The sequence below is a fragment of the Bos indicus x Bos taurus genome, unplaced genomic scaffold (assembly GCF_003369695.1).
Source record: "Bos indicus x Bos taurus breed Angus x Brahman F1 hybrid unplaced genomic scaffold, Bos_hybrid_MaternalHap_v2.0 tig00002152_arrow_arrow_obj, whole genome shotgun sequence".
Taxonomy (NCBI): Eukaryota; Metazoa; Chordata; class Mammalia; order Artiodactyla; family Bovidae; genus Bos; species Bos indicus x Bos taurus.
In genome coordinates, this window is record NW_020867508.1 from 1 (window position 1) to 22932 (window position 22932).

At 50.5% G+C, this 22932-nt stretch overlaps 1 protein-coding gene across 11 annotated transcripts; it reads right to left on the minus strand.

The window, feature by feature from the left end:
* Positions 1-2947: 2947 nt before the first annotated feature.
* Positions 2948-20920, minus strand: LOC113888825 (neuronal acetylcholine receptor subunit alpha-2-like). 11 transcript variants are annotated; one of them, XM_027535802.1, is made up of 8 exons: positions 20747-20920; positions 20339-20489; positions 17398-17632; positions 16033-16184; positions 15546-15590; positions 10982-11091; positions 5668-6682; positions 2948-4512 (listed from the first exon to the last, which is right to left on the minus strand). In XM_027535802.1, exons 3-8 carry the CDS (start codon positions 17468-17470, stop codon positions 4387-4389), a joined length of 1521 nt encoding a protein of 506 aa, XP_027391603.1. In that variant the 5' UTR covers positions 17471-17632; positions 20339-20489; positions 20747-20920; the 3' UTR covers positions 2948-4386. The 11 variants fall into 11 exon arrangements, with proteins under 11 accessions (XP_027391603.1, XP_027391610.1, XP_027391604.1 ...); XM_027535809.1 differs by lacking the exon at positions 20747-20920 and adding an exon at positions 11208-11251 and having other exon boundaries at positions 2955-4512; positions 16033-16123; positions 20339-20677; XM_027535803.1 differs by lacking the exon at positions 20747-20920 and having other exon boundaries at positions 2955-4512; positions 17398-17494; positions 20339-20687.
* Between the last annotated feature and the right edge of the window lie 2012 nt (positions 20921-22932).

A 22932-nucleotide genomic window follows, 5' to 3' on the forward strand; every position in this document is an offset into this window, starting at 1 on the left:
GACTTCACCTTCCAGTACAGGGAATGCAGGTTCAATCCCTGGTCGGGGAGCTAAGATTCCCACATGCCTTGGGACCAAAAAAACCAAAACATAAAACAGAAGTAATGTTGTAACAAATTCAATAAAGACTTTAAAAAAAAAGGCAAAGGGTGACAGCCACCACCCCTCTCTCTCCCAGAATGTGGGCCTGACCCTGCGGAAGCTCATCGGCAGCGTGGATGACCTCCTGCCCTCCTTGCCGTCGTCTTCACGGACAGAGGTGAGTGTCTCGGGTCATCCACTGTCCCTTGCCCCTTATCCTGCTCCAGGTGTGTTTCAACAGGAGACCCAGAAGGGCCACCTGGGCAGCCCCATCTCCTCTGTGAGACTTCAGCAGGTGGCTCTGCACTGTATATCCTTGCAGGTACCACTAGGGAGCGGAGTTGGAACCCAGGGACCTCACCGGCTTTCTGGGGCAAATTTCCTAGTTTAGGTCTCAGATCGTGGCAGTGACTTCTTAATGCCTGAGGACAGGCAAAGGAGGACACACATACTCCTTTTTAGCCCCATCCTGTCCATGACTCTTTGTCTAGTCACCCTTCTTACTAAGGTCAAGGTGAGTGTGTCACAGAAATAGCAGTTAAGTTTTCTTCAATTGATCGTGTAATCTAATTTTCTTTATTTAAATGAGAAGCAACCACTGAAAACCAAAATGGGAGTGCCAGTGCTCTATCTTGAGATGGTGCCAGTGGTAGGCAGAAGAATACACCCCCATAAGATAGCTGGAAAAGACCCGGATTCTGGGAAGATTGAAGGCAAAGGAGAAGCGGGCAGCAGAGGATGAGATGGTTAGATAGCATCAGCGACTCAATGGACATGAGTTTGAGCAAACTCTGGGAGACAGTGGAAGACAGGGGAGCCTGGCATGCTGCAGTCCATGGGGTCACAAAGAGTCAGACGTGACTTAGCAACTGAACAACCAGAAAAAGGATGTCTGGGTCCTCAGAGCCTGTGTCTATGTGACCTTACATGACAAACAGGACATTGCAGGTGACTAAGTTAAGGATCTTCAGATGAGAAAGTTATGCTGGATTATCCAAGTGGGTCCAATGTAGTCACAAGGGTCCTTGTAAGAAGGAGGTGGAAGCAGAGGCTTGTTTCATAAGAGTCAGAGAAGGAGATGGGATAACAGAAGCAGAGGTTGGAATGAGGCCATTGCTGGAAGGATCCACAAGCCGAAGAAGGCAGCAGCCATGTGAAGCTGGAAAAGGCAGGGAACAAATTCTCCCCTGGAAGAAGGAAGTTCCCCTTCTGGCAGAAGGAACTTAGCTCTGCCATCACCTGGACATTGGCCCCAGGGGACCCATTCCAGACTTGTGACCCCCAAGAACTGTAAAAGCATAAATCTGCCTTATTTTAAGCCACTGTGTGGTAATTTGTTACCATGGGACTAGAAAGAGGCAGTGCCTCTGAGCATTTGTTGGTTTTGTCTGGAAACCCAGTCACAGACCCCCACACCCCCTGCCAGGCTATAACTTGAGCTACCACTTCCTAGTGGTCAGCAGTGTGACACACAGCTGACCCCCTGCGTCCCACCACTGTCTCCACCATCTTGACCACTCAAGACAGGCAGGACAGGCGGGGGCCTGGGCACTTCCCAGGTTCCTTCAAGGTGGCTGCGGCAGCCTAGCAGAGCACCCTCCGGGTTGGTCACGTCTGGCATGAGAGCGCCGCACCTGGGCAGTGAAGGCCCAGTCTTTTCTTTCACTTGATAAATATCTCTTGAGTGCCAAGTCTTTGTTCAGCAGTGCACTAGATACCAGGATATAGTGGTTAATAAAACCTTACAGCCCAGACCGCAGTCCGTGATCTATTGATGTGATTGTAGAGAATTAACAGCTGTGTGGAGGCACTTGACTTCTCTCCATTCACCCCGTGTCAGGCCAGCACCCAGCATTTTGCCAGGGAGGGGATGTTTTGTGGGGCTGGATCGGAGGGGGCTGACTTGGGCAGGTTGGGGCCTGGGGGTGCCTGCAGTGTTTGTCCTAGACGACCTGGCTCCAACCAGCACGGGCCTTGGACTCAGCCCAGGGCTGGGTCAGACCTGCCCCCCCCGAGCCCCTCCCCCGCCCCACCTTCCTGGGGCCAGCACCCGAGGTGGACCTCTGTGGGGCTGTCCCTGTCCTCTGGGCCTGGACTTTGGCAGCCCCTCAGGGTCCCAGCCCCTCCCATGTGCTCTTCCTGCAGATCGAGGGGACCAGAAACTGCTCAACAAGGACCTGGCGGAGCTCATCAATAAGATGCGACTGGCCCAGCAGAACGCCGTGACTTCCCTGAGTGAGGAGTGCAAGCGGCAGATGCTCACCGCCTCCCACACGCTGGCCGTGGACGCCAAGAACCCTGCTGGACGCCGTGGACCAAGCCAAGGTCCTGGCCAACCTGGCCCGCCCACTGGCAGAGTGAAGAGGGCGGCGCCCCCCGCCCGCGTCTCCGCCCCACCCACCCGCCCCTTCCTGCCCCTGCCCCTGCCCCTGCCCCTGCCTCGCCTTCGGTCCCGTGGGCCACTTGGGAGGGAAGGCCGAGAGGGGTCCTTCTTCCCCTTGCCGTTTTGCACGACCCCTCTCCCCCACCCTACTCCCAGACTGTGCTCCCCAGGCCGCAGCTGGACAGAGGGGACTCGGGGCTGCAGGACACCAAGGGGTTACAAAGAGGCTCCGAGGGAGCACTGCTGCTGCCCACCAGCCACTCCTGCCTGGCCCAAGGGGGTCACATGGCAGTCCCCTGTGGCCAAGATGGCTTTACGCAGGGACAGGGCAGGCCGATTGGGGAACCAAGCTAGTCCTTCTCCTTCCTCCTCCGCCCACGGAGGTCCCCTCCCCTAACCCCATGCACAGAGGGAGGGGGCGGACAGGGGTTTCAGTGGGGACGCTGGTGGCTGGTGCCATGAGGGATGGACCTGGCCTTCTTGTACAGTGTATATTGGAATTTATTTAATGTGAGTCTGGTCTCGACCGACAGCCGTGTGCCCCACTGAGGGCCGGAGCGGGCCTGGGACGGTCAAGGGACAAGCTATTGGGAGTTGGCGCCCAGGAGGCTGTGTCCTCCACACGCAGAGAAGGGAGGAGGGGAGAAACAAGGCCACACTGGACCTGGACGCCTTCTGCATTCCTCGCCCCCTTGCTTTTCTTCCCTCCCTTCCTTCCTTCTCTTTTCTTACTGCCTTTTCTTACTTGTCTTTTCTCTCCCCTTCTCTCGTCCACGCCCTGTCTGCCTCCCTCTCTTGTGTTTGTGCAGAGCACTCTTTTATCTCCTTTATATTTGACTTGTGGATGAATTAAAATTGTACCATTTGCTTTGTGGTTTGATTGTTTTTTTTGTTTGGCCTTCTGAGGCCCTGCAAGGAATCGATTGTGCTGTGTTGGGCAGAGATCAAAAAGCTAAAAGAAGCCAGGGCTCAACCCCCAGGGTACAGGTAAAGCCAGAGTGGTGGGGTCAGGTACCTGTGTGCTCCAGCCCTTCGCCCCAGTGCCTGACCCGAGGGCGGCTTTCCAGTGGGGACCCAGACAGCCCTTCCACTGCCACAAAGAAAAGCCAATGCACCCTCCCAGCCGCCATCCAAGAAACCAGGGCTCTGGGGGCTGGAGAGGGGTCCCAGCTGCCTGAGCAGTGACTGCGGCTTTATTTGCTCTCTTTCCTCATTTGCAAGTTGGTTGGGAGATGGATTAACCAGAAGGAGCATCTCTATATCAGGAGGTCAAGGCTGGGAGCATCCCTGCTTCAGGAGAGGTGGGAGGAGGGGTAGCAGGGCTGGGGCTGCATCCACAGAGCAGGAGGGGTCAGAAATAAGAATGACCCCCAGGGGGTTGGTTCTTGGAATGAACTGAGGCAGGTGGACTGGGCCTGCGGTGGCCAGCTTTCCCTGGAGTGTCAGGGAGAGCATGTGGAGGTGTGGAAAGGGTGGGCACCTGAGCTACCTGTCCCCTGAGGCGCCCTCACCCCACACATCCCTCCTTTGATGTCTGAGCCTCCTCACATGGCCCCATGCCACCCCCTGGGTCCCCCAACTTGGCCCTCCCATCCCTCTTGCATTCCAGGAGCATCTTATCACCACGTCACCATCTTCACATCATCCTCACCACATGGTAACTCTCTTTACCATGGTAACATGGTAAAGCAAGTTCCTCCTCGCCCAACTCCTAAAACCCAAACAGGGCTCTGTACCCAGCAGATTCTCAGCACATAGTACAAAAATGTCAAGTGAAGCATTCTAAGAAGACGTCCACGTCAGGACTCCATGGAGAGACACCTGCAGTCGGATGGCATTGACCCCAAAGGCGAACTCCAGAGGTGGCAGCAGGGAACGACGGTCAGCCACGCCACCTCTAGGCCAGAGCAGGAGATGTGACGTCAGATCATTCCAGCCAGGAAGGGAGGGAGGAAGAGTCCGACGGTCCCCAGGAAGCAAACGAGGATAAATAACCAGAGGAATATCCTATCAATGACCATGGCCACGTACCTCCAGTCTTCCTTCACCTGCAGGGGGAGATGGGTGCACAGTGAAAGGGGAAGTGACCCATCCACGCAGCCCCTGTGAGGCTGGTGCTGGGGGCAGTGGCAACCCCACTGAGACCTTGGGACGCTAAGGCAGTGGAGGGGGCAGGGACGACAAAGATGTCTCAAGACTCAAATAACCCTCACTTAGTGATTTCCACCCTATCCCACCCCTATGACAATAGCCCAGAGCCTTTCCATGGGCTCTCAAGTTCCAGGTTATGGGAGTTAGAGGGACACAGAAGGTTCTAGAATCACCCAGGGGCATGAACCCTCCCTGGAGGAGAGTGATTTTCAGCACGACACTCAGAAGTTGCAAAACGGTGAAGACTTGGTTTCCCCCACAGTTGCCTCCCCAACCACTCACCCAGCCACTGGGAAGGTAGGTGAGGGTATGGCCCAGAGAAGGCTAGCAGGGGTATATGCAGAGAGGGTTGAGGGTTTCGTGGGATTGGGGCTCACAGCCCAGCCAGGTGCCTCCAGATTAGATAATAATTAATTTTTCTTATCTACTCAACAAGGCCACCCAGTCATAACCTCCTGGCCTTTCATCCTTACCAAGGTTGGTGAGAAGAATTCTGTGACCCTGGGCAGTGGCCTTGTCACCTAATATGCAGAACACAGCAGGGGTGGGGTGAATGGGAACCCACTTGGCCCACCCAAGCTCCTCAGGGTTTGTGGGTGAATAGTGAAGTTGACAAAGTGACCAGAGCCCAGGACAAGGACGAGGAAGGGGAGCCCACCAGGACAAAGGAGCAGGCCGGTTTTGGAGGATCTCCTGATGAATTCCCTCCGTCCGCCTCCGCTCATCCCCGTCCACCCACCTAGGGTCACTGGTGGGAAGTGGCTGGCGTGAGGATGGCGTGGGGGACCCCTCCTCCTCTGTCCTGCTGCCTCCCAGTTAAGCTGAGCTGGGACAGCCTTTACTGCTGGGCTGCCAATAAATGTCATAAGAGTGGCCAGCCAGCTGTTCTCCATCACAATGTATTCCAGATTCCAAAGCCATGACTAAGGGAGTTGGTCCTTATGGAGGAGACTGGGATGGTGCCAGCTAACACCCTTGGGGGAGGGGGAGTGGTTCCATTCTAGGCTGGCAGAGTCACCCAGGGGAGGGACCCTCCCCCAGCCCCCACTCACCGAGGAATCAGCATCCTCAGCCCGCAGGTGATCAGCAATATAGTGCACACCCTCCAGGGCCTTCTGTACACGAGGGGACAGCAGGAGCCCGCCCTCCGGCACCTGAGTCTCTGCCCTGGGACCCGAGGCCACTGGGTGCAGACTGCCACGGGTGTAGACGCCCACGGAGGGGGACGAAGGACCCACACACACCCATCTGCCTTCCTCCTCCTCCTCCTCCTCCTCTCTCTCCTCCACATCCACGTTGGTCTCCAGCCAGTGATAGGAGGGGCAGGGCTTCAGATCCGGAGTGTCTCGGAGCTCCAAGGGTGGCAAGGGCCGGCTTATCAGAAGCCACCGGGACACACAGCCCAGAAAGGCCACCCGCACCCAGTGGGGCATGTTGTGGGTGCTGGCGGAGCGGTGGTGGACATTGAGCACGAAGACGGTGATGACAATGGACAGGGTGACGAAGATCATGGTGAAGAGCAGGTACTCGCTGATGAGCGGGATGACCAGCGAGGTGGACGGGATGATCTCGGTGATGAGCAGCAGGAAGACGGTGAGTGAGAGCAGCACAGAGATGCACAGGGTGATCTTCTCGCCGCAGTCGGAGGGCAGGTAGAAGACGAGCACGGTGAGGCAGGAGATGAGCAGGCAAGGGATGATGAGGTTGATGGTGTAGAACAGGGGCAGGCGCCGGATGACGAAGTAGTAGGTGACGTCGGCGTAGACCTCGGCGCAGCAGTCGTACTTCTTGGTGTTGTAGGTGCCCGTGGCGTTGACGATGGCCCACTCGCCGCTCTCCCAGTAGTCCTTCAGGTCCACCGTCTGCTCCATCTGCACCAGGTCGATCTTGGCCTTGTCGTACGACCAGGAGCCAAACTTCATCTTGCAGTTCTGCTGGTCGAAGGGGAAGAAGGTGACGTCGATGCTGCAGGAGCTCTTGTAGATGGCAGGCGGTGCCCAGTGCAGCAGGCCCGAGGAGAAGAGGTGGGCCTTGGTCATGTGGGTCACCACAAATTCCCCATCTGCACTGAGGAGAGGAGAGGCATTGGGGGGCGGGGGGCTGGGGCACCCCAGCTGCCCAACCCAGGCTACTCCAGATAACTACCAGCAGGGGGACCCCAATAACACAGCCAGACCACACCGGGTTGTTGGGACTTGAAGAAGCAAGACTCTTCAGCACACAGACAGCTAGAGCTACCTGAGTTGTCTTTCAAACACCATCTTCTTAGCTACAAAAGTAGGAATTTTGAAGAATATAGGAAAGTACCAAGAATTTTTAAAATAATCACTGCTGTTGATGATATATATATATATCACATATATTTGATCATCATCTAGACAACACATAGAATTTTTATATATTTGTGATCATAGGGTATATACATAGTTTGATGGCCTGTTTGTATTCATTTAATATTTTAGGGTAATTGTGCTGCAACCCCATGGACTGGAGCCACCCAAGCTCCTCTGTCCATGGGATTTCCCGGGCAAGACACTGGAGTGGGCTGCCATTTCCTTCTCCAGGGGATCTTCTCCGGGGGACTCAGGGATTGAACCCATTTCCTCTGTCTCCTGCATTGGCAAGCAGATTCTTTATCGCTGAGCCACCCTGGTTGTTTTTTTACTATATCCCCCCACCATCTGCCGCAGGTGGTGATGAAGCCCCTCTGCTGGAGGTCTTGTCTTTTCTACCTGGGATTTTAGTTTCTTCCTCAGCATAGACCTGATAATTTTGCTGATGAAGGAGGAATCCATCCAGTTAACAGCCATATTTGAGTCAGCTGCCCCTACCAGGGCCACTATAGGGGCTGTTGCGGGGATGGGATGGGAGACTCACGCCTGCCCTGAGGGAACCACAAGGAAAAGACGAGCCTCGAACATCTACAGTCCAAGGGAGGCAGTTTGGCAACAGGATTAGGAGGCCAGAGTCAGAGTGCTCCCCAAGAACTATTGGGGGGAGTTCCCTTCCGGTGAGCAAGCTGCCATTTTAGCAAAGCCTTGATGGATGGATGGTAGGATCTGGCAGAAAGCTGGGGTGGAGAATGGACCAGCAGAGCTTCCATGGAACAAGGAATGGAGGATGAAAGGCTATGGCTCACAGACTATGCTTGGGCTAGGGGAACTGCTGGACGGTGAGTTGGGGGCAGGGTGGGTCCTAGGTGGGGGTGGTGAGAGAGGAGGTCAGCAGCGTCCTGAGGCTACCCATCCAAGGGCCCATAAGGATGCTGGTGACACTGGAACAGCGGTGACCAGTCCAGTTGGGCTTCCTGGGATCCTGAGTCCCTGAATGCCCCTGCAAAGTGGGGCAAATGGGCTCTTGGCCCCAACCATACTTCCCTCCACAGTTTCCACAGTCAATCCTAAAAGCAGGTGAACCAGTATACACAGGAAGAGACACTTCTTTCCCTTGCAGTAGTTCCAGGCTAGAGACTTAAGCCGATTGGAAACCAGAATTTTGAAAAGGAGGTGCAAACTGATGAGGGCAAGTTTAATTTTTGAAGACATCATACTCAATGACCACTAGATGGCACCATGGGCCCCTATTTTGAGGAAAGAACCAAACACTGTCCCGGGTCTTCTTAACCTGAAGTGGAGGGTTTGGCTGGAGGAAAGACCTTTCTTCAAATGTCTGTAAGAATTTGATTTGAACTTTTGTTCTATCAAAGGAACTTCCTGTTATAATCAGGTAACACTGGCCTTATTGGCAATCCTAAAACTCCACGCCCTAGCTGATGTGAGGACTTTGCTCCTGCTCTCTGCCAGAAACGAGAAGCAGAAACTAGAGGGATCCTGAGTAAGCTGAGTGCTCTAACAGTGGCAGTGTGAGACAGTGCAGATAATCCCTGCCGAATGTGTGTTTACAGAGATGGCTCAGATGAAAGGGCTCTGGACCTGATTGGGGCTGGGCAGTGTAAAGGGGTCACTGTCATCTTCCTGACCCATCTAAGGACACCAAACTTCAGAATTGAATGTTTCCCTTTATTCTATTGTTTAAAAATATCTTTTTCCAAATTTGGGTCAAACGAATTGGGAAATGCTGGGCTCAAGGGGTGTCTTGTCTGTCCAACTTCTAACAACATTTATAATGACATTTTCCAAAGGACTAGAGATGGGGTGCCAAAGGGGTTTTAATGACATACAAGGTTATCTAGAATTATTTGACCACAAAACTATTTTTCATACCTAGTCATATCTCCAGGGACTAGTGCTTTCTGGAACCCCACTTTAGAAAACATTCTTAGACAAATATCATGCCAAACATCTCTTAATTTTCAGTTCTTGACTTCTAAATAAATAATTACTGGCTACTAAACATAAATGATTCCAGCTTGTGCTTCTTCCAGCCCACTGTTTCTCATGATGTACTCTGCATATAAGTTAAATAAGCAGGGTAACAATATACAGCCTTGAGGTACTCTTTTTCCTATTTGGAACCAGTCTGTTGTTCCATGTCCAGTTCTAACTGTTGCTTCCTGACCTGCATATAGGTTTCTCAAGAGGCAGGTCAGATGGTCTGGTATTCCCATCTCCTGAGGAATTTTCCACAGTTGATTATGATCCACACAGTCAAAGGCTTTGGCATAGTCAATAAAGCCATGTTTTTCTGGAACTCTCTTGCTTTTTCGATGATCCAGCAGATGTTGGCAATTTGATCTCTGGTTCCTCTGCCTTTTCTAAAACCAGCTTGAACATCTGGAAGTTCACGGTTCACATATTGCTGAAGCCTGGCTTGGAGAATTTTGAGCATTACTTTACTAGCGTGTGAGATGAGTGCAATCGTGCGGTAGTTTGAGCATTCTTTGGCATTGCCTTTCTTTGGGATTGGAATGAAAACTGACCTTTTCCAGTCCTGTGGCCACTGCTGAGTTTTGGGAGAAATATCAATAACCTCAGATATGCAGATGACACCACCCTTATGGCAGAAAATGAAGAGGAACTAAAAAGCCTCTTGATGAAAGTAAAAGAGGAGAGTGAAAAAGTTGGCTTAAAACTCAACATTCAGGAAACGAATGGTCCCATCACTTCATGGGAAATAGATGGGGAAACAGTGGAAACAATGTCAGACTTTATTTTGGGGGCTCCAAAATCACTGCAGATGGTCACTGCAGCCATGAAATTGAAAGACGCTTACTCCTTGGAAGAAAAGTTATGACCAACCTAGATAGCATATTGAAAAGCAGAGACATTACTTTGCCAAAAAAGGTCTGTCTAGTTAAGGCTATGGTTTTTCCAGTGGTCATGTATGGATGTGAGAGTTGGACTATAAAGAGGGCTGAGTGCCAAAGAATTGATGCTTTTGAACTGTGGTGTTGGAGAAGACTCTGGAGAGTCCCTTGGACTGCAAGGAGATCCAACCAGTCCATTCTAAAGGAGATCAGCCCTGGGTGTTCTTTGGAAGGAATGATGCTAAAGCTGAAACTCCAGTACTTTGGCCACCTCATGCGAAGAGCTGACTCTTTGGAAAAGACTCTGATCCTGGGAGGGATTGGGGGCAGGAGGAAAAGGGGATGACAGAGGATGAGATGGCTGGATGGCATCACTGACTCGATGGACGTGAGTCTCAGTGAACTCCGGGAGCTGGTGATGGACAGGGAGGCCTGGCATGCTGTGATTCATGGGGTCACAAAGAGTCGGACATGACTGAGCGACTGAACTGAACTGAAACATAAATTAAGTTATAGTTCTTTATATCTTCTATTAAAAAAAAAAAACCGACCTGGTTCTCTGGGGCTCTCTTTAGATTCCCCTGCCTTTTGTTTTGGGGCTTCTTTTGGGGCTCAGATAATAAAGAATCTGCCTGCTAATGCAGGAGACCCAGTGAACCTGGGTCAGGAAGATCCCCTGGAGAACTTCCAGTCCTTACACTCAAAGACTGGTCTTTTTTGGTTCTGAATACAAGGCAACTATAAATAATATTTTTAAATGTCACTTTCGCTCCTTTCAAAGGTGCTACTGGGAGATGCTGCTTACCTGTTCCAACAATCATGTCATCCTGCAAAACTCCCACCCTTAGGCATTGTTTTCACAGCCTGCATCAACCGCATTTTTCAAACAATATTCAATGTTGGCAAATCTGTGTCCCACTAGCAGAGCGCAGGCACGGATATATAGTAGGTGCTCAGTAAACTTGGGGTGCATGAGTGAAAGCATGAAATGAAAGAAGAGAATCAAGAGACAAGGTGGAGCGTCGAGAAAAGCAGGAGTTTGCGAGGAAGGCAACGCAGCTGTGCCACGAGGGGGCACGCCTCTCAAGGCCAACGCAGCCCAGCACCAAGTTACCCGCCCGTCGCAGGCTCAGTGTCCCAGGACCCCAGCCGCTTCCTACTTGTTGTAGAGGACTATGTCTGGGATCCAGATCATCTCCGAAGGGACGCGGAGGGATGTGATGTTGCCGAAATCGACCGGGTTCCAGCGCAGCTTGTAGTCGCTCCACTCCTGTGCGTGGGGAAGGGAGTCCTGTGAGCGGCCCTGCCAGGGGAAGGGGCCTGGGAAAACCTCCGGCAGCTTAGGGACTCCCCGCCGCCGATTACAGAGCATTCGGAGCTGCTCACCCGGTCCTGCAGCATAGAAGGGGCCACGATGCCCCAAAAGGGCCCTGAGATGGGAAAGGGGAGTTCAGTCTAAGACGACCAAGCTCTCGGTTTGCCCCAACTCTAGTACTCAAAGTCATGGTCACATCTGACCATGGGTCAACCCTACTCCCGCCTTTGTTATACCGGTCCCTAGCTGGACGACCCCGGCAAGCAACCTCACTCGTTTATAGTAACATTTTTTTTTTCAGTGCATCACAGTTTACAAAAGTTTTTCACACCCTCTGCCTAGAAAGAGCCTCAATGGGAAGAGCTGGGCAGAGGGCAGAGCAGGTAGAAGTATTGCCCCATCTAACAGATAAGGATAAGGAAACTGAGGACCAGATGGGTAAAAAACAACACACCAGAGTTACACAGCTGAGAAAGGAGAGTCAACCAGTGACTTTCCAACTGTGCTCCAGAGCGCCCCTTGTGGCCCTGATTCCGCTGGCTGGTTCAAGTGAACCTGTGTTTTTCAAGTGAAGCTTGGAGGGTATGCCGTCAACAAGCGGCGGCGCTAGGGCTTGAACCCAAGTCTCCGAGTAGTCAAACTTGCCCAAATTCTAGGGGTCATTTTCCTTTTGTGCATTTGCACTAAAATAGTGCAGTGGTGCAGTGGTGCACTCTTGAACTCTTGCCTGGAAAATCCCATGGACAGAGGAGCCTGGTAGGCTGCAGTCCATGGGGTCGCTAAGAGTCGGACAGGACTGAGCAACTTCCCTTTCACTTTTCACTTTCATGCATTGGAGAAGGAAATGGCAACCCACTCCAGTGTTCTTGCCTGAAGAATCCCAGTGAGGGGGAGCCTGGTGGGCTGCCGTCTATGGGTTCGCACAGAGTCGGACACGACTGAAGTGACAGCAGCAGCAGCAGCAGCAGAATTTTCCTTTAAACTGATTCACTAGTTTAGTTTAGTCGCTCAGTCGTGACCAACTCTTTGCGACCCCATGGACTGTAGCCTACCAGGCTCCTCCATCCTTGGGATTTTCTAGGCAAGAGTACTGGAGTGGGTTGCCATTTCCTTCTCCAGAGGATATTCCCAACCCAGGGATTGGACCCGGGTCTACCATATTGTAGGCAGACGCTGTACCATCTGAGCCACCTGGGAAGTCCTAGTTAAGCTTACATAAATTTTTGAATTTTACATCACTGAAGTAGCTGGAAAACCCACATCATTTGAACCCATCTACTAAAATACACATGTATGACTTTTTTTTTTTAAGAGGTTTTGGAGCCAACTAAAATCATCTCAAGAAACTGCCATTGGTAGCAAAATCATGCTTGGGAAGACACTGGCTTAGCAGTGGTGCTAATTACTTGTGTGTAGGTGAAAGCTTTGGAGAAGGAAATGGCAACCCACTCCAGTACTCTTGCCTGGAAAATCCCATGGATGGAAAAGCCTGGTAGGCTACAATCCATGGGGTCTCAAAGAGTCGGACATGACTGAGCGACTTCACTTTCACTTTCAGATGACAGCTTAGACAGAAAGAGAAGCCAGATTGCAAATAGGAAAGATAAAAATGTTCCTAAAATTGTCATGATTTTTCAGGACATTGAGGAACCATTTTGAAAGGGATTGGTCTTTATAAATATTTCCCTTTCCCCCAGTCCATTGTGTCTCAAGTTTTCAGATTCGACCAACAGTGGAGGGGCATCCACACCAAGTTGGGTTATATTAATTGGCAAATAGGTTGTAGTATCCCCATTTTACAGATGAGAAAAGTGAGGCTCTGAGACTAACTTGCATGGTATCACAGGCTGGTCAGAGGCGGTGCTGTTGGCCTGACTTCTGCTGCAGTGCTTCTTTCTCTCTTTACTACCCCAGTCCCTGAAGCCAAGATAACTGGCCCACCGGGACAATTGCAGTCACCCAGGTTCAAGATCTGATCTTTGCACTGCTGTGTCTTCCCAGGTCCCTTCATGGCTCTGCATCTCATCTGTAAAGAGGAACCTCATGGCCCCCACAGTTCCAAGGTCAATAGCATCAGAGGGGTCTGATCCATGCCATCCATCTAAACATCCAGTTGTAAAGCCTGAATGGCCAGCAGACAGCCCCCCACCATCTACAGCCTATGGAGCAGGAATGGCACACCCGCCACTGAAAGAATATCCCTGGTGGTCCAGTGGTTAAGAATCTGGCTTGCTTCTGTACAGCATGAAGAACTATGCTGCTGCTACTGCTAAGTCACTTCAGTCGTGTCCGACTGTGTGCGACCCCATAGATGGCAGCCCACCAGGCTCCCCCGTCCCTGGGCAAGAACACTGGAGTGGGTTGCCATTTCCTTCTCCAGTGCATGAAAGTGAAAAGTGAGAGTGAAGTCATTCAGTCGTGTTCGACTCTTAGTGACCCCATGGACTGCAGCCTACTAGGCTCCTCCATCCATGGGATTTTCCAGGCAAGAGTAATGGAGTGGGGTGCCATTGCCTTCTCCAAAAAAGGACTATAGTCAATATCTTATAATAACCTATAGTGGAAAATAATTTCAAAAATAATGTATGTGTATAGGTATAACTGAACCACACAAAAAAGAAACCTACTTTTTAAAGTTAGTTATGTTTATTTTTTTGCCAGTTTTTCTAAATGTCCTGTGGACATCTAATAACAGCATATGAGATACAAAAGTTTAAATATATTTGTGTAGGATATAAGATTTATACAAATTAATATAAATGGAAATCTATCACATTTAAATTGTTAATAACATCATTCAAGATGCTCCTATTCTTATTTTTTCTGCACTTGATGAAATATTCTCAGAGAGATGTTAACATGTCTCACTATTATATATTTTTTCTTTTCCCTTATATTTCTTCTGATTTTTGCTTTATATATCTTAGCTTCTTTATTGTTTAGTGTCTAATGGTTTATGATGTGTCTTCTTTGTGCATTGTACCTTTTTTCATTAAAAATATTCATCTTTGTTTCATTTAAAAATAAGTTAATTTAAAAAAAAAAAAAGAATCTGGCTTGCAATGCAGGGGATACGGGTTGGACCCTGGTCTGGGAAGATCCCACATGCTGGGGAGCAACTAAGCCCAGGTACCACAACTACTGAACCCATGTGCGGCAACTACTAAAGCCTGAGTGCTCACCATACTCTGCAACAGGAGAAGCCACCACAATGAGAAGCACGTACCCTGCAACTAGAGAAAGCCCATGCACAGCAACAAAGACCCAGCGCAGCCAAAACTAAATATATATATTTTAAAGTGACTCAAACAGAAATGTCCATCAAAATTCTGATGGTTATAGTTTTCAAAGTCCCAGCCTCTGAGATGGGGAGGGTTAGGTTGCCAGTGGGTTGGGGAGAAGATGCCATGAGAGGGACAGAGGCAAAGGGCTGGGCCCTCTTTCTTGTCTTCTCCCATCTCCACTTCAGGGTCTGGGGAAGGGTGAGCATGAGGAGGGCAAGGCACAGAGATCTAAAAAGGCCGTGCTCTCGAGTTCTGCCCTTGTGAGTGGCACATCAAAGAGGGCCACTCACCCATTACCAGAACTGATGCTGAACCAGTTTCTGGTTAAGAGGCAGCAACTACATTTCCTATCTCTTGGGACCCTTTCTCTGGGGTCCCTGGGCCATCAGGTGAGGAGTCCAGCTCCTCTTCTGGAGAGAACAGGTGGAGAGACCCTGAAAGTGCCTGGAGGAGAAGGCATGGCTGGGCCTGGCTTCCAGAATCTTTCAGAGTCTTCCAGACATCCCTGCTGAGGGATGGACAGGTGAGTGAAACCACCTTGGACCCTCCAGCCACCAGCCTAGTGCCACCAGGAGTCTCCAAGCAAAGCACTAAAATGCCTGGCCATAAAATCTCTTGATATAATAAGCTATCTGTTGCTTTAAGCCGGTGAGGTTTGGGGAAGCCTGTTAGGCAGTGTAGACACAGAGCACTCAGTGTTCTCCAGTAGAAGGAGCCTGGGATACCGAGTGGGACACACCTGGCCTCTCTTCTAGCCGAGATGCACTCTGCTTCTGTTTCCCTCGGCTGTAAAGGGGACAGAATAAAACTGCCCATGTTTCCAGTGACAATTCAGTGAGCTGACCTGCAAATGTAGCAGGGGATGTAGGCAATGTCCACTCCAGGAAAGGGAACCACGTGGCTCTTGTAGGTGGAGTCTCTATACTGGACTCAGAGCCTGGCCACAGCAGCACAGCCCCTCGCAAAAAGTGGCCTGAAATCGTCTGGCTTTGGAAGGGTCCTGAGTGGCAAGTCTCAGGCAAAAGGTGAGTTTAGAATCATGCTGCTAGTGAAAGAGTCCTGGGAGGGTCTGGGGTTCATGAGTTCCCACCCTGCTCCTGCCTTGCCCCGGGGAGGGACACTCACCTGCTTTAGCCAGACATTGGTAGTCATCATTTGGTTCTTCTCATCCTGACCAGCAGCGGGAGAGAAAGCAGTTAGACTGAGGAGCGAGTCCCAGAAAACAGGGCAGAGTGGGAGGAGCTGATTCAGGATCCCACTCGCCAAAGAAGCTTTGACATGATGCCCCAAGTCCAGCCCGCCCTCCACCCCTCCTGATACTGCCCTCCTCACTCAGATTCTTCAGGATCACACAGGCCTCTGGGTCCTCTGGGCTTATATCAGGTGACACAAGTAGGGCATTTAGAAAACCCACTGCTGCCAATCAACGCCCTCCCTGGAGGGGCTCCAGGGCTGAGAGTGGGAGGGAGACTGAATACCTGTGACGCTGAAGGGTGATGCTCTGACTGAGGTGGGCTGGGAGGGCTGGAGATGGGGAGGAACAGAGGAGCCCTGGAAAGGGGTCCATGTCCGGGGCTGATCCCAAGGGGGAAGGATGGTAGGACAGACGCACCACATCGATGAGCTGGGCGATGGACAGCCCAAACCGCACGATCACCACGTCCGAGGTGTTGGGCACCGGTCTCGCCCAACGGTTGTAGCCCCTAAAGAGGTGTTTGAAGAGGCGGTCCTCAGCTTGGGTGTGGGGGGCCCTCTTCGAGGATACTGTTGGACAGGAGGGGAGATGGGGGTTTCCAGGAGTCCGTGGTGCTGGGGGCTTGGCTCCCTCTCCCATCCAACCAGAGCCACTCAGCCTCACTGAACCTTAGTTTCCTTATCTGCAAAATGAGCACACTAATCCAGTACCTATGTCAAAACACTGCTGAGAATGAAATATAATAACGTCTGTTCGAGCTTACAAAGCAACCGATCAGTGTATAGTCGGCACTCAAGCAATATCAGTTACTCTATGACTACTGGATAAGGACTGATGCTGAAGCTGAAGCTCCAGTACTTTGGCCACCTGATGCAAAGAGCTGACTCATTGGAAAAGACCCTGATGCTGGAAAAGATTGAGGGCAGGAGGAGAAGGGGGCAGCAGAGGATGAGATGATTGAATGGCATCATCGATTCAATGGACATGAGTTTGAGCAAACTCCAGGAAATGGTGAAGGACGGGGAAGCCTGGCGTGCCAAAGTCCATGAGGTCACAAAGAGTCAGACACAACTTAGCAACTGAACAGCAACAACAATGGATAAGGGGTGAAAACAAGTGCTCAGAGGCGTGCAGAGCAGTGGGAAGAAGTCAGACAAAGGGAAAAGATTAAGCCTGGAACTGAGGAGACCCAAGGGACAGCAAACTGTGAGAGGCACCTGATTGTGTGGGGTGAGCTGGCCCCGGGAACTTTCACTCCCATCCTCTTATAAGGAACCTCTAATGCTAACCATGAAATTCTCTGCTACTCGGAGAATCTCCCCTGTTTTTCCTCAAACCACTGGTATCTGCTCCTTCTCATCAGCTAGGTAAAGTCTCCCCAGATTGTCTGACGGAATCACCCCTTGTCTGGTTTCACCCTGTTCTGCAAACAGCTTCATCTACAGGGTTCTCCTGTCTGAGCAGGGCGAGAACCCCCGCTCTAAAATTCAAAACATCGATAGCAGCTGCCATGTATGTATCTCAGGTGCTAGTCACTAGCCTTCATTCCAGGTCACACGCCCAAGAGCCCTGGGAAGGTACCGGCACAGTTAGCATTTTGCAGATGGGGAGAACTGGGCTTGGGAGGTTCAGATGCCGCAGCGAGCGCCCCCTACCTTCCCGCGATGGAACAGCTACCCTGAGGCTCTGGCGGGTCACCACCAACCCACTTGCAGCAGTTTCAACCGGAGGCATGTGCGCTCGCATGTGTGACAGGATGCCCTGGGGACCGCCCCCGCTCACCTGCCGGGATCAGAAGAAGCCACCAGAGCCCGAGCTTTGTCTTGAACGGGAGCACAAGACGGGAGGGACCCATGGCTTCAGAGGAGGGGTCTGGCTGCTGCTGGACATCAGAAGGAAGGCCGGCTTGGGCTTGGCTGTGGGTTGAAGCTGGGACCACTCCCCCAGCTGGGCCTGGGGAGCTAGCACGGCAGAACTCCCTGGGGGATTCCGAGGGGGTTCCCTCTCACCTCAGAACCTGAGTGAGCCCAACAAAGTGTTCTTAGGCTGATGCCTCCTTGACACAGAAGGCATCACCTCCAGAGCCTCACACCTTTGACCTCATTTGGACCTCCCATCAATCCTAGGAAGGTACGGGGAAGGGGCTAGTATTATCCTTTTTATTTAAATTAAAAATACTGGTGATCAGAAAAATCAACTGATTTGCCCAAGGCCACATAGTTATTGATGCTTTTGAATTGTGGTGCTGGAGAAGACTCTTAAGAGTCCTTTGGACTGCAAGGAAATCAAACCAGTCTATCTTAAATGAAATAAACTCTAAATATTCACTGAAAGGACTGATGTTGAAGCTGAAGCTCCAATACTTTGGCCCCCTGAGGCGAAGAGCTGACTCACTGGAAAAGACCCTGATGCTGGAAAAGACTGAAGCAAAAAGAGAAGGAGGCAGGAGAGGGTGAGATGGTTAGATAGCATCTCTGACTCGATGGACATGAATTTGGGCAAACTCCGGGAGATAGTAGAGGACAGGGAAGCCTGGTGTGCTGCAGTTCACGGGGTCGCCAAGAGTCAGACACAACTTAGCAACTGAACAACAACACAGTTAACACATGATGAAGTTGGAATTCAAGCTCACATCTCAGCTTCTCAACTATAACGTGTTCTGGTGCCACTCAGTGATGGCAACTAGAAAGATAATTTTGTATGGGCGACTCGGCCAGTACTGGCCTGTGTTTTGTAGGTTGTGACTGTCATTGCTCTGCCACAATCACAACTAAGGTCTGTGAAAGACAGGTGGTGACAAGGCCCAGGTGCCCCACACCAAAGCCAGTGTGGGGAGGTTCCTCCATGCACAGCTTCACTCCCTTCTCCTTCCAACCAGTATGATGGCTGCCAATCCCAAGACTATAATCTGTTTCACCTTCCAACCAAGGGCACTAAATAAAAGCATGTTTTTTTTTTTCCCCCACTCATAAGAATAGGGGGAAAAGAAGTAGAAATCAAGGCATGCTGAACTTGCATCATATAAAGATTCAACCAGAGACATCCAAGACCCTCTGGAAGAATGTGCAAATGAGATTCAGTTGACTCCGGTGGACATATTCCTACAAGAAGACTCATACTTGCATATCTTGTAATTAGTCCACTATGATAATTTAATTAATTTGTCACTGGAAACCAAAGGAGAAACTGTTCCAGGTAATTAGCAGTAATTAGAGTAAACTTCCACCTCTTGTTCGAAAGATATGAAAAGACAAAGAGCCCCAAACCCTTTAATCTTCTACATGCCTGGATTGGCAGGTTAGGGGGTTGGTGCCTGTGGAGTGAAGACCCTATTTGTAAAGTAGGTCTGGATGAAGGGGGTGCATAGGGAAAGCTATACAAAAAGTATTGCATATATAAAGGACTCAAGGCTTCCGTGTGGCTCAGATGGTAAAAAATTTGCCTGCACTGCAGGAGACCTGAATTTGATCCCTAGGTCGGAAAGATCCCCTGGAGAAGGGAATGGCTACCCACTTCAGTATCCTTGCCCAGAGAACTCCATGGACAGAGGAGACTGGCAGACTACAGTCTATGGGGGTTGCAAAGAGTCAGACATGACAAAGTGACTAACACTTTCACTTTCATTTCAAAGGGCTCAGACATGCTCACTGGGCTTGCATTGCTGTGACTAGAGCTCCCCACACCCCAACCCAAGTCAGCCTCTATTGCCCACGTCCTGAACCCTGATTCCACTGAAGTTAAGGTCGTATGCACTGACTTCTTTGTCCATCTTCCCACGGCAGATGGTTTTCAACTTCTCACACTGTTCTACTCTTTTCACAAGACTCCTCCATAAAACCTGCGTGCATCTCACTGAGCCCCTGTGCATTACCCAGCACATCCCCAGGCATGGGAGTCATTGCTCTCCTGTAACTGTCAATACCCCGGAGAAAGTCCCTCGGTTAGAGGAAATAATAGTGTTTCTTCTTCCAAATCACTTTATCAGAACTGCTTAGGCAGTGATAGAGAGAGCCTATTTCTAGCTTTCTTATGATTGGCTCAATACATTGATTAATCACAGAAGCTTAACCTCTCAAGGTTGGGTGGAATCTTAAAGGTCATCTGGATTACCACACCAGCTGGTCATTTTCCTGGTCATTTTCTTCTACAAATTCCAGCCTCGGGGGTGCGGGGGGCGGGGGAAACAGCAATGATAGAACTTGCTACCCTCCAAGTCAGTGAATACCATGGATGTCTGGTAGCCTTTATTCAAGGATATGGAATACTGAGTGAATAAACAAATGACAAAAGAGGAATAGTGATATTAAAGACATAGAAGCAGATTCAATAAAGTAAAGCCAATAATGCCTGAGATGGAGCTACCTTCACAGTGAGAGGAGGTGACTGTCACTGACTTGTACATCCCCAGCAGGGACAACCAAAAAACTAAAATTTTTCTAGAGGCAGGCATCTTCCAGCAGTCTGATGTACATCCCCACCCCCCCCCACCCCACCCCCGCCGAAAGTAGCCAGAAGCTGCTAGTCCTCGCATATTCCTTTGAATCACCCACTTAATGTCTGCATATCCACCAAGTCACCAACACAAGCCGGGGGCGGAGGGGGGCACCTTTCTTATCTATGACCACAGAAGACAAGCCATTCAACAAACCAGCCCAGTTTGGAGGTCCTGATCAGCTGGCAAAAGTTCCCCCTCCACCCCAAGAATAGAAAAGCAGGCACAAACCAAGCTGGGTGACTTCTCTTCCTGGTCAGACAGATGCTGGGGCAGGACTCGCCTCGATGCGTGAGAGAGGTCTGACTCTGACCGGCAGGTTGTCTTCCTGGGGAGTGCTGGGCAAGTTCTGAATCAGGCTGCTGTTTCCAGGCTCTCAGCTCTGAAGGCAGAGAAGCTGCACAATCAAGTCCTACAGAAGAGCCTGGCATGGAGGCTTCTGCAGGTAAGAGTCAGGCAGGTCCAAGGGAGGGATTGCCAGCTTGGCAAGCACACAGACTCATGCTCGTATTCTGTCTCTCTCTCTCTCTCTCTGTCTTATACACACACACACACACACACACACACTCTAGAGGGGAGGAGGAGGAGCCTCTGACTTTCCAGTCCGTGTCCAGTGGGGACTGACAGCAGATTGCTCACCCTCTGCGTGGTTACCAGGATGCTTCGTTCTTTGTTCTGAAGGATTCTGTGCTCCAAGATGACTTCCTGGGCCCCTGACCCTCACCCATTAGATGGGGAACCTCCTGGGTCCATCTGTCGATAGAGCAGTGCAGTTTTGAGTAAAGCAGGACCACAGAGAGAGCTGCAGGTCAGCAACCTGCCGTCGTCTCCTTTCCCTCCCGCCCCTAGGAAACCCCCCAGCCCCGCCTCCTCCCCGCAGCCAGCCTCCTGCAGGACCCCGGGGTCACTCCTGCTGAGACCTGGTTTGGCTACAGCTTTCCTGTCTCCTCCCCAGCCCCCTTGCCAGTGACCTTGCCTTCAACTTCCCAGACAAGTAAAGTCACCTGACTTCAAACCAGAAACTGACCCCTTGCCTCCTTCTGGACCACATCAAACCAGGACTCCTGTTCCTCCTGCCATGTGTGGTACATGGTGGAGCTTGGCCCTGGGGTTCTGACAGTGACTCCATCTATCAAACGTCCCCAGACTTCCTCATCTCTTCCTCTCCTCCTTGTTCTTGCCCCTCAGCCCGTAAGGAAGCTTACCCTCCACTCTAAACACACCCTTTGGGTCTGCTCCCTGCTGTCTCATCTCCCACATATTGTTAAAAGCCAAGGGCCCAGGATACAACTGCCAAGGTTTAGCTTCTGGTTCTGCTCCCTAAAAGCTGTATGGTTTTGGACAGGTCTCTAGTAGAGCTTTCTGTGCCTCAGTTTCCTCATGTGTGAAAGGAGGATGTGAATACTGGTTCCACTGAATAAGTGTGTAATGATGAGTAAATATGTTAGTATAAATAAAGGGCTTAGAAAATGGAAATGATACATGATACATATATCAGTTCAGTTCAGTTCAGTTCAGTCGCTCAGTCATGTCTGACTCTTCGCGACCCCATGAATTGCAGCACGCCAGGCCTCCCTGTCCATCACCAACTCCCGGAGTTCACTCAGACTCACATCCATCGAGTCAGTGATGCCATCCAGCCATCTCATCCTCTGTCGTCCCCTTCTCCTCCTGCCCCCAATCCCTCCCAGCATCAGAGTCTTTTCCAATGAGTCAACTCTTTGCATGAGGTGGCCAAAGTACTGGAGTTTCAGCTTTAGCATCATTCCTTCCAAAGAAATCCCAGGGCTGATCTCCTTCAGAATGGACTGGTTGGATATATATATAGGTATGTGAATATACATGTGATACATATGTGTGGTATATACAAATATGGGAGCCCTGGTGACTTAGTGATAAAGAATCTGCCTGCAGTGCAGGAGATATAGACTCAATCCCTGGCTTGGAAAGATATCCTGGTGGAGGGCATTGGAACCCACTCCAGTCTTCTTACCTGGAGAATCCCATGGACAGAGGAGCCTGGCGAGCTACAGTCCATGGGGTTGCAAAGAGTTGGACATGACTGAAATGACTAAGCACTCATGCACACACATATGCAAATATGATATATAAGAGTATATATTTACATGTATGTAGAAGATAGATTATCTTTTGACAAAAAGATAATAACCCATAAAATACAAAAAATTTAACTACCCATATTCCCGCTATCCAGAATTAATAAATGTTAATATTTTACCATATGTACTTTCATATTGATATATATGGATATTTCTATGTGCATAGAGTTAAAGTATTAAAGGCATAAAGAAAGAAAGATAAAAGGAAGGAAGGAAGGAAAGGGGAAAATAATCATTGATTGTATCCATCAGGGTTTTTGGTTTGAGCAATAAAAAAAATCCATTGATTAAGCAGAAAGCAATTTTATTAAAGGGCAACAGGAAGTTCACAGGTGCACTTACAAAGCGAGAGAACCCCCTTGGGGCACAGATGAGAGCGAGGAAAATGCCTGTTGGAGTAGAGCCCAAGTCACAAGCCATCCCCTGCACAGTGGGCCCTGCTGCCACAGAACTGGATGTGAAGGCTTGCACCATCTGAAACTGGTTCTGTGTCACCACTGTCCCTGCTGCTGCCAGAATTGCTTCTCCTCTCTCCCTGCTTCTCTGTGTCACACTGGCTCCCAAGACAAAGGTCAGGACAGATACATCTGATTAATCTTGTGCTGGTCAACTATCTGTATAAAGCCAGAGGAAGCAGGAATCTGTGGTGTTTTGAGCTTCTATGTGGAAGGTAGCCTCTGGCTCCTTCAAGGGGGGAACTTTCAC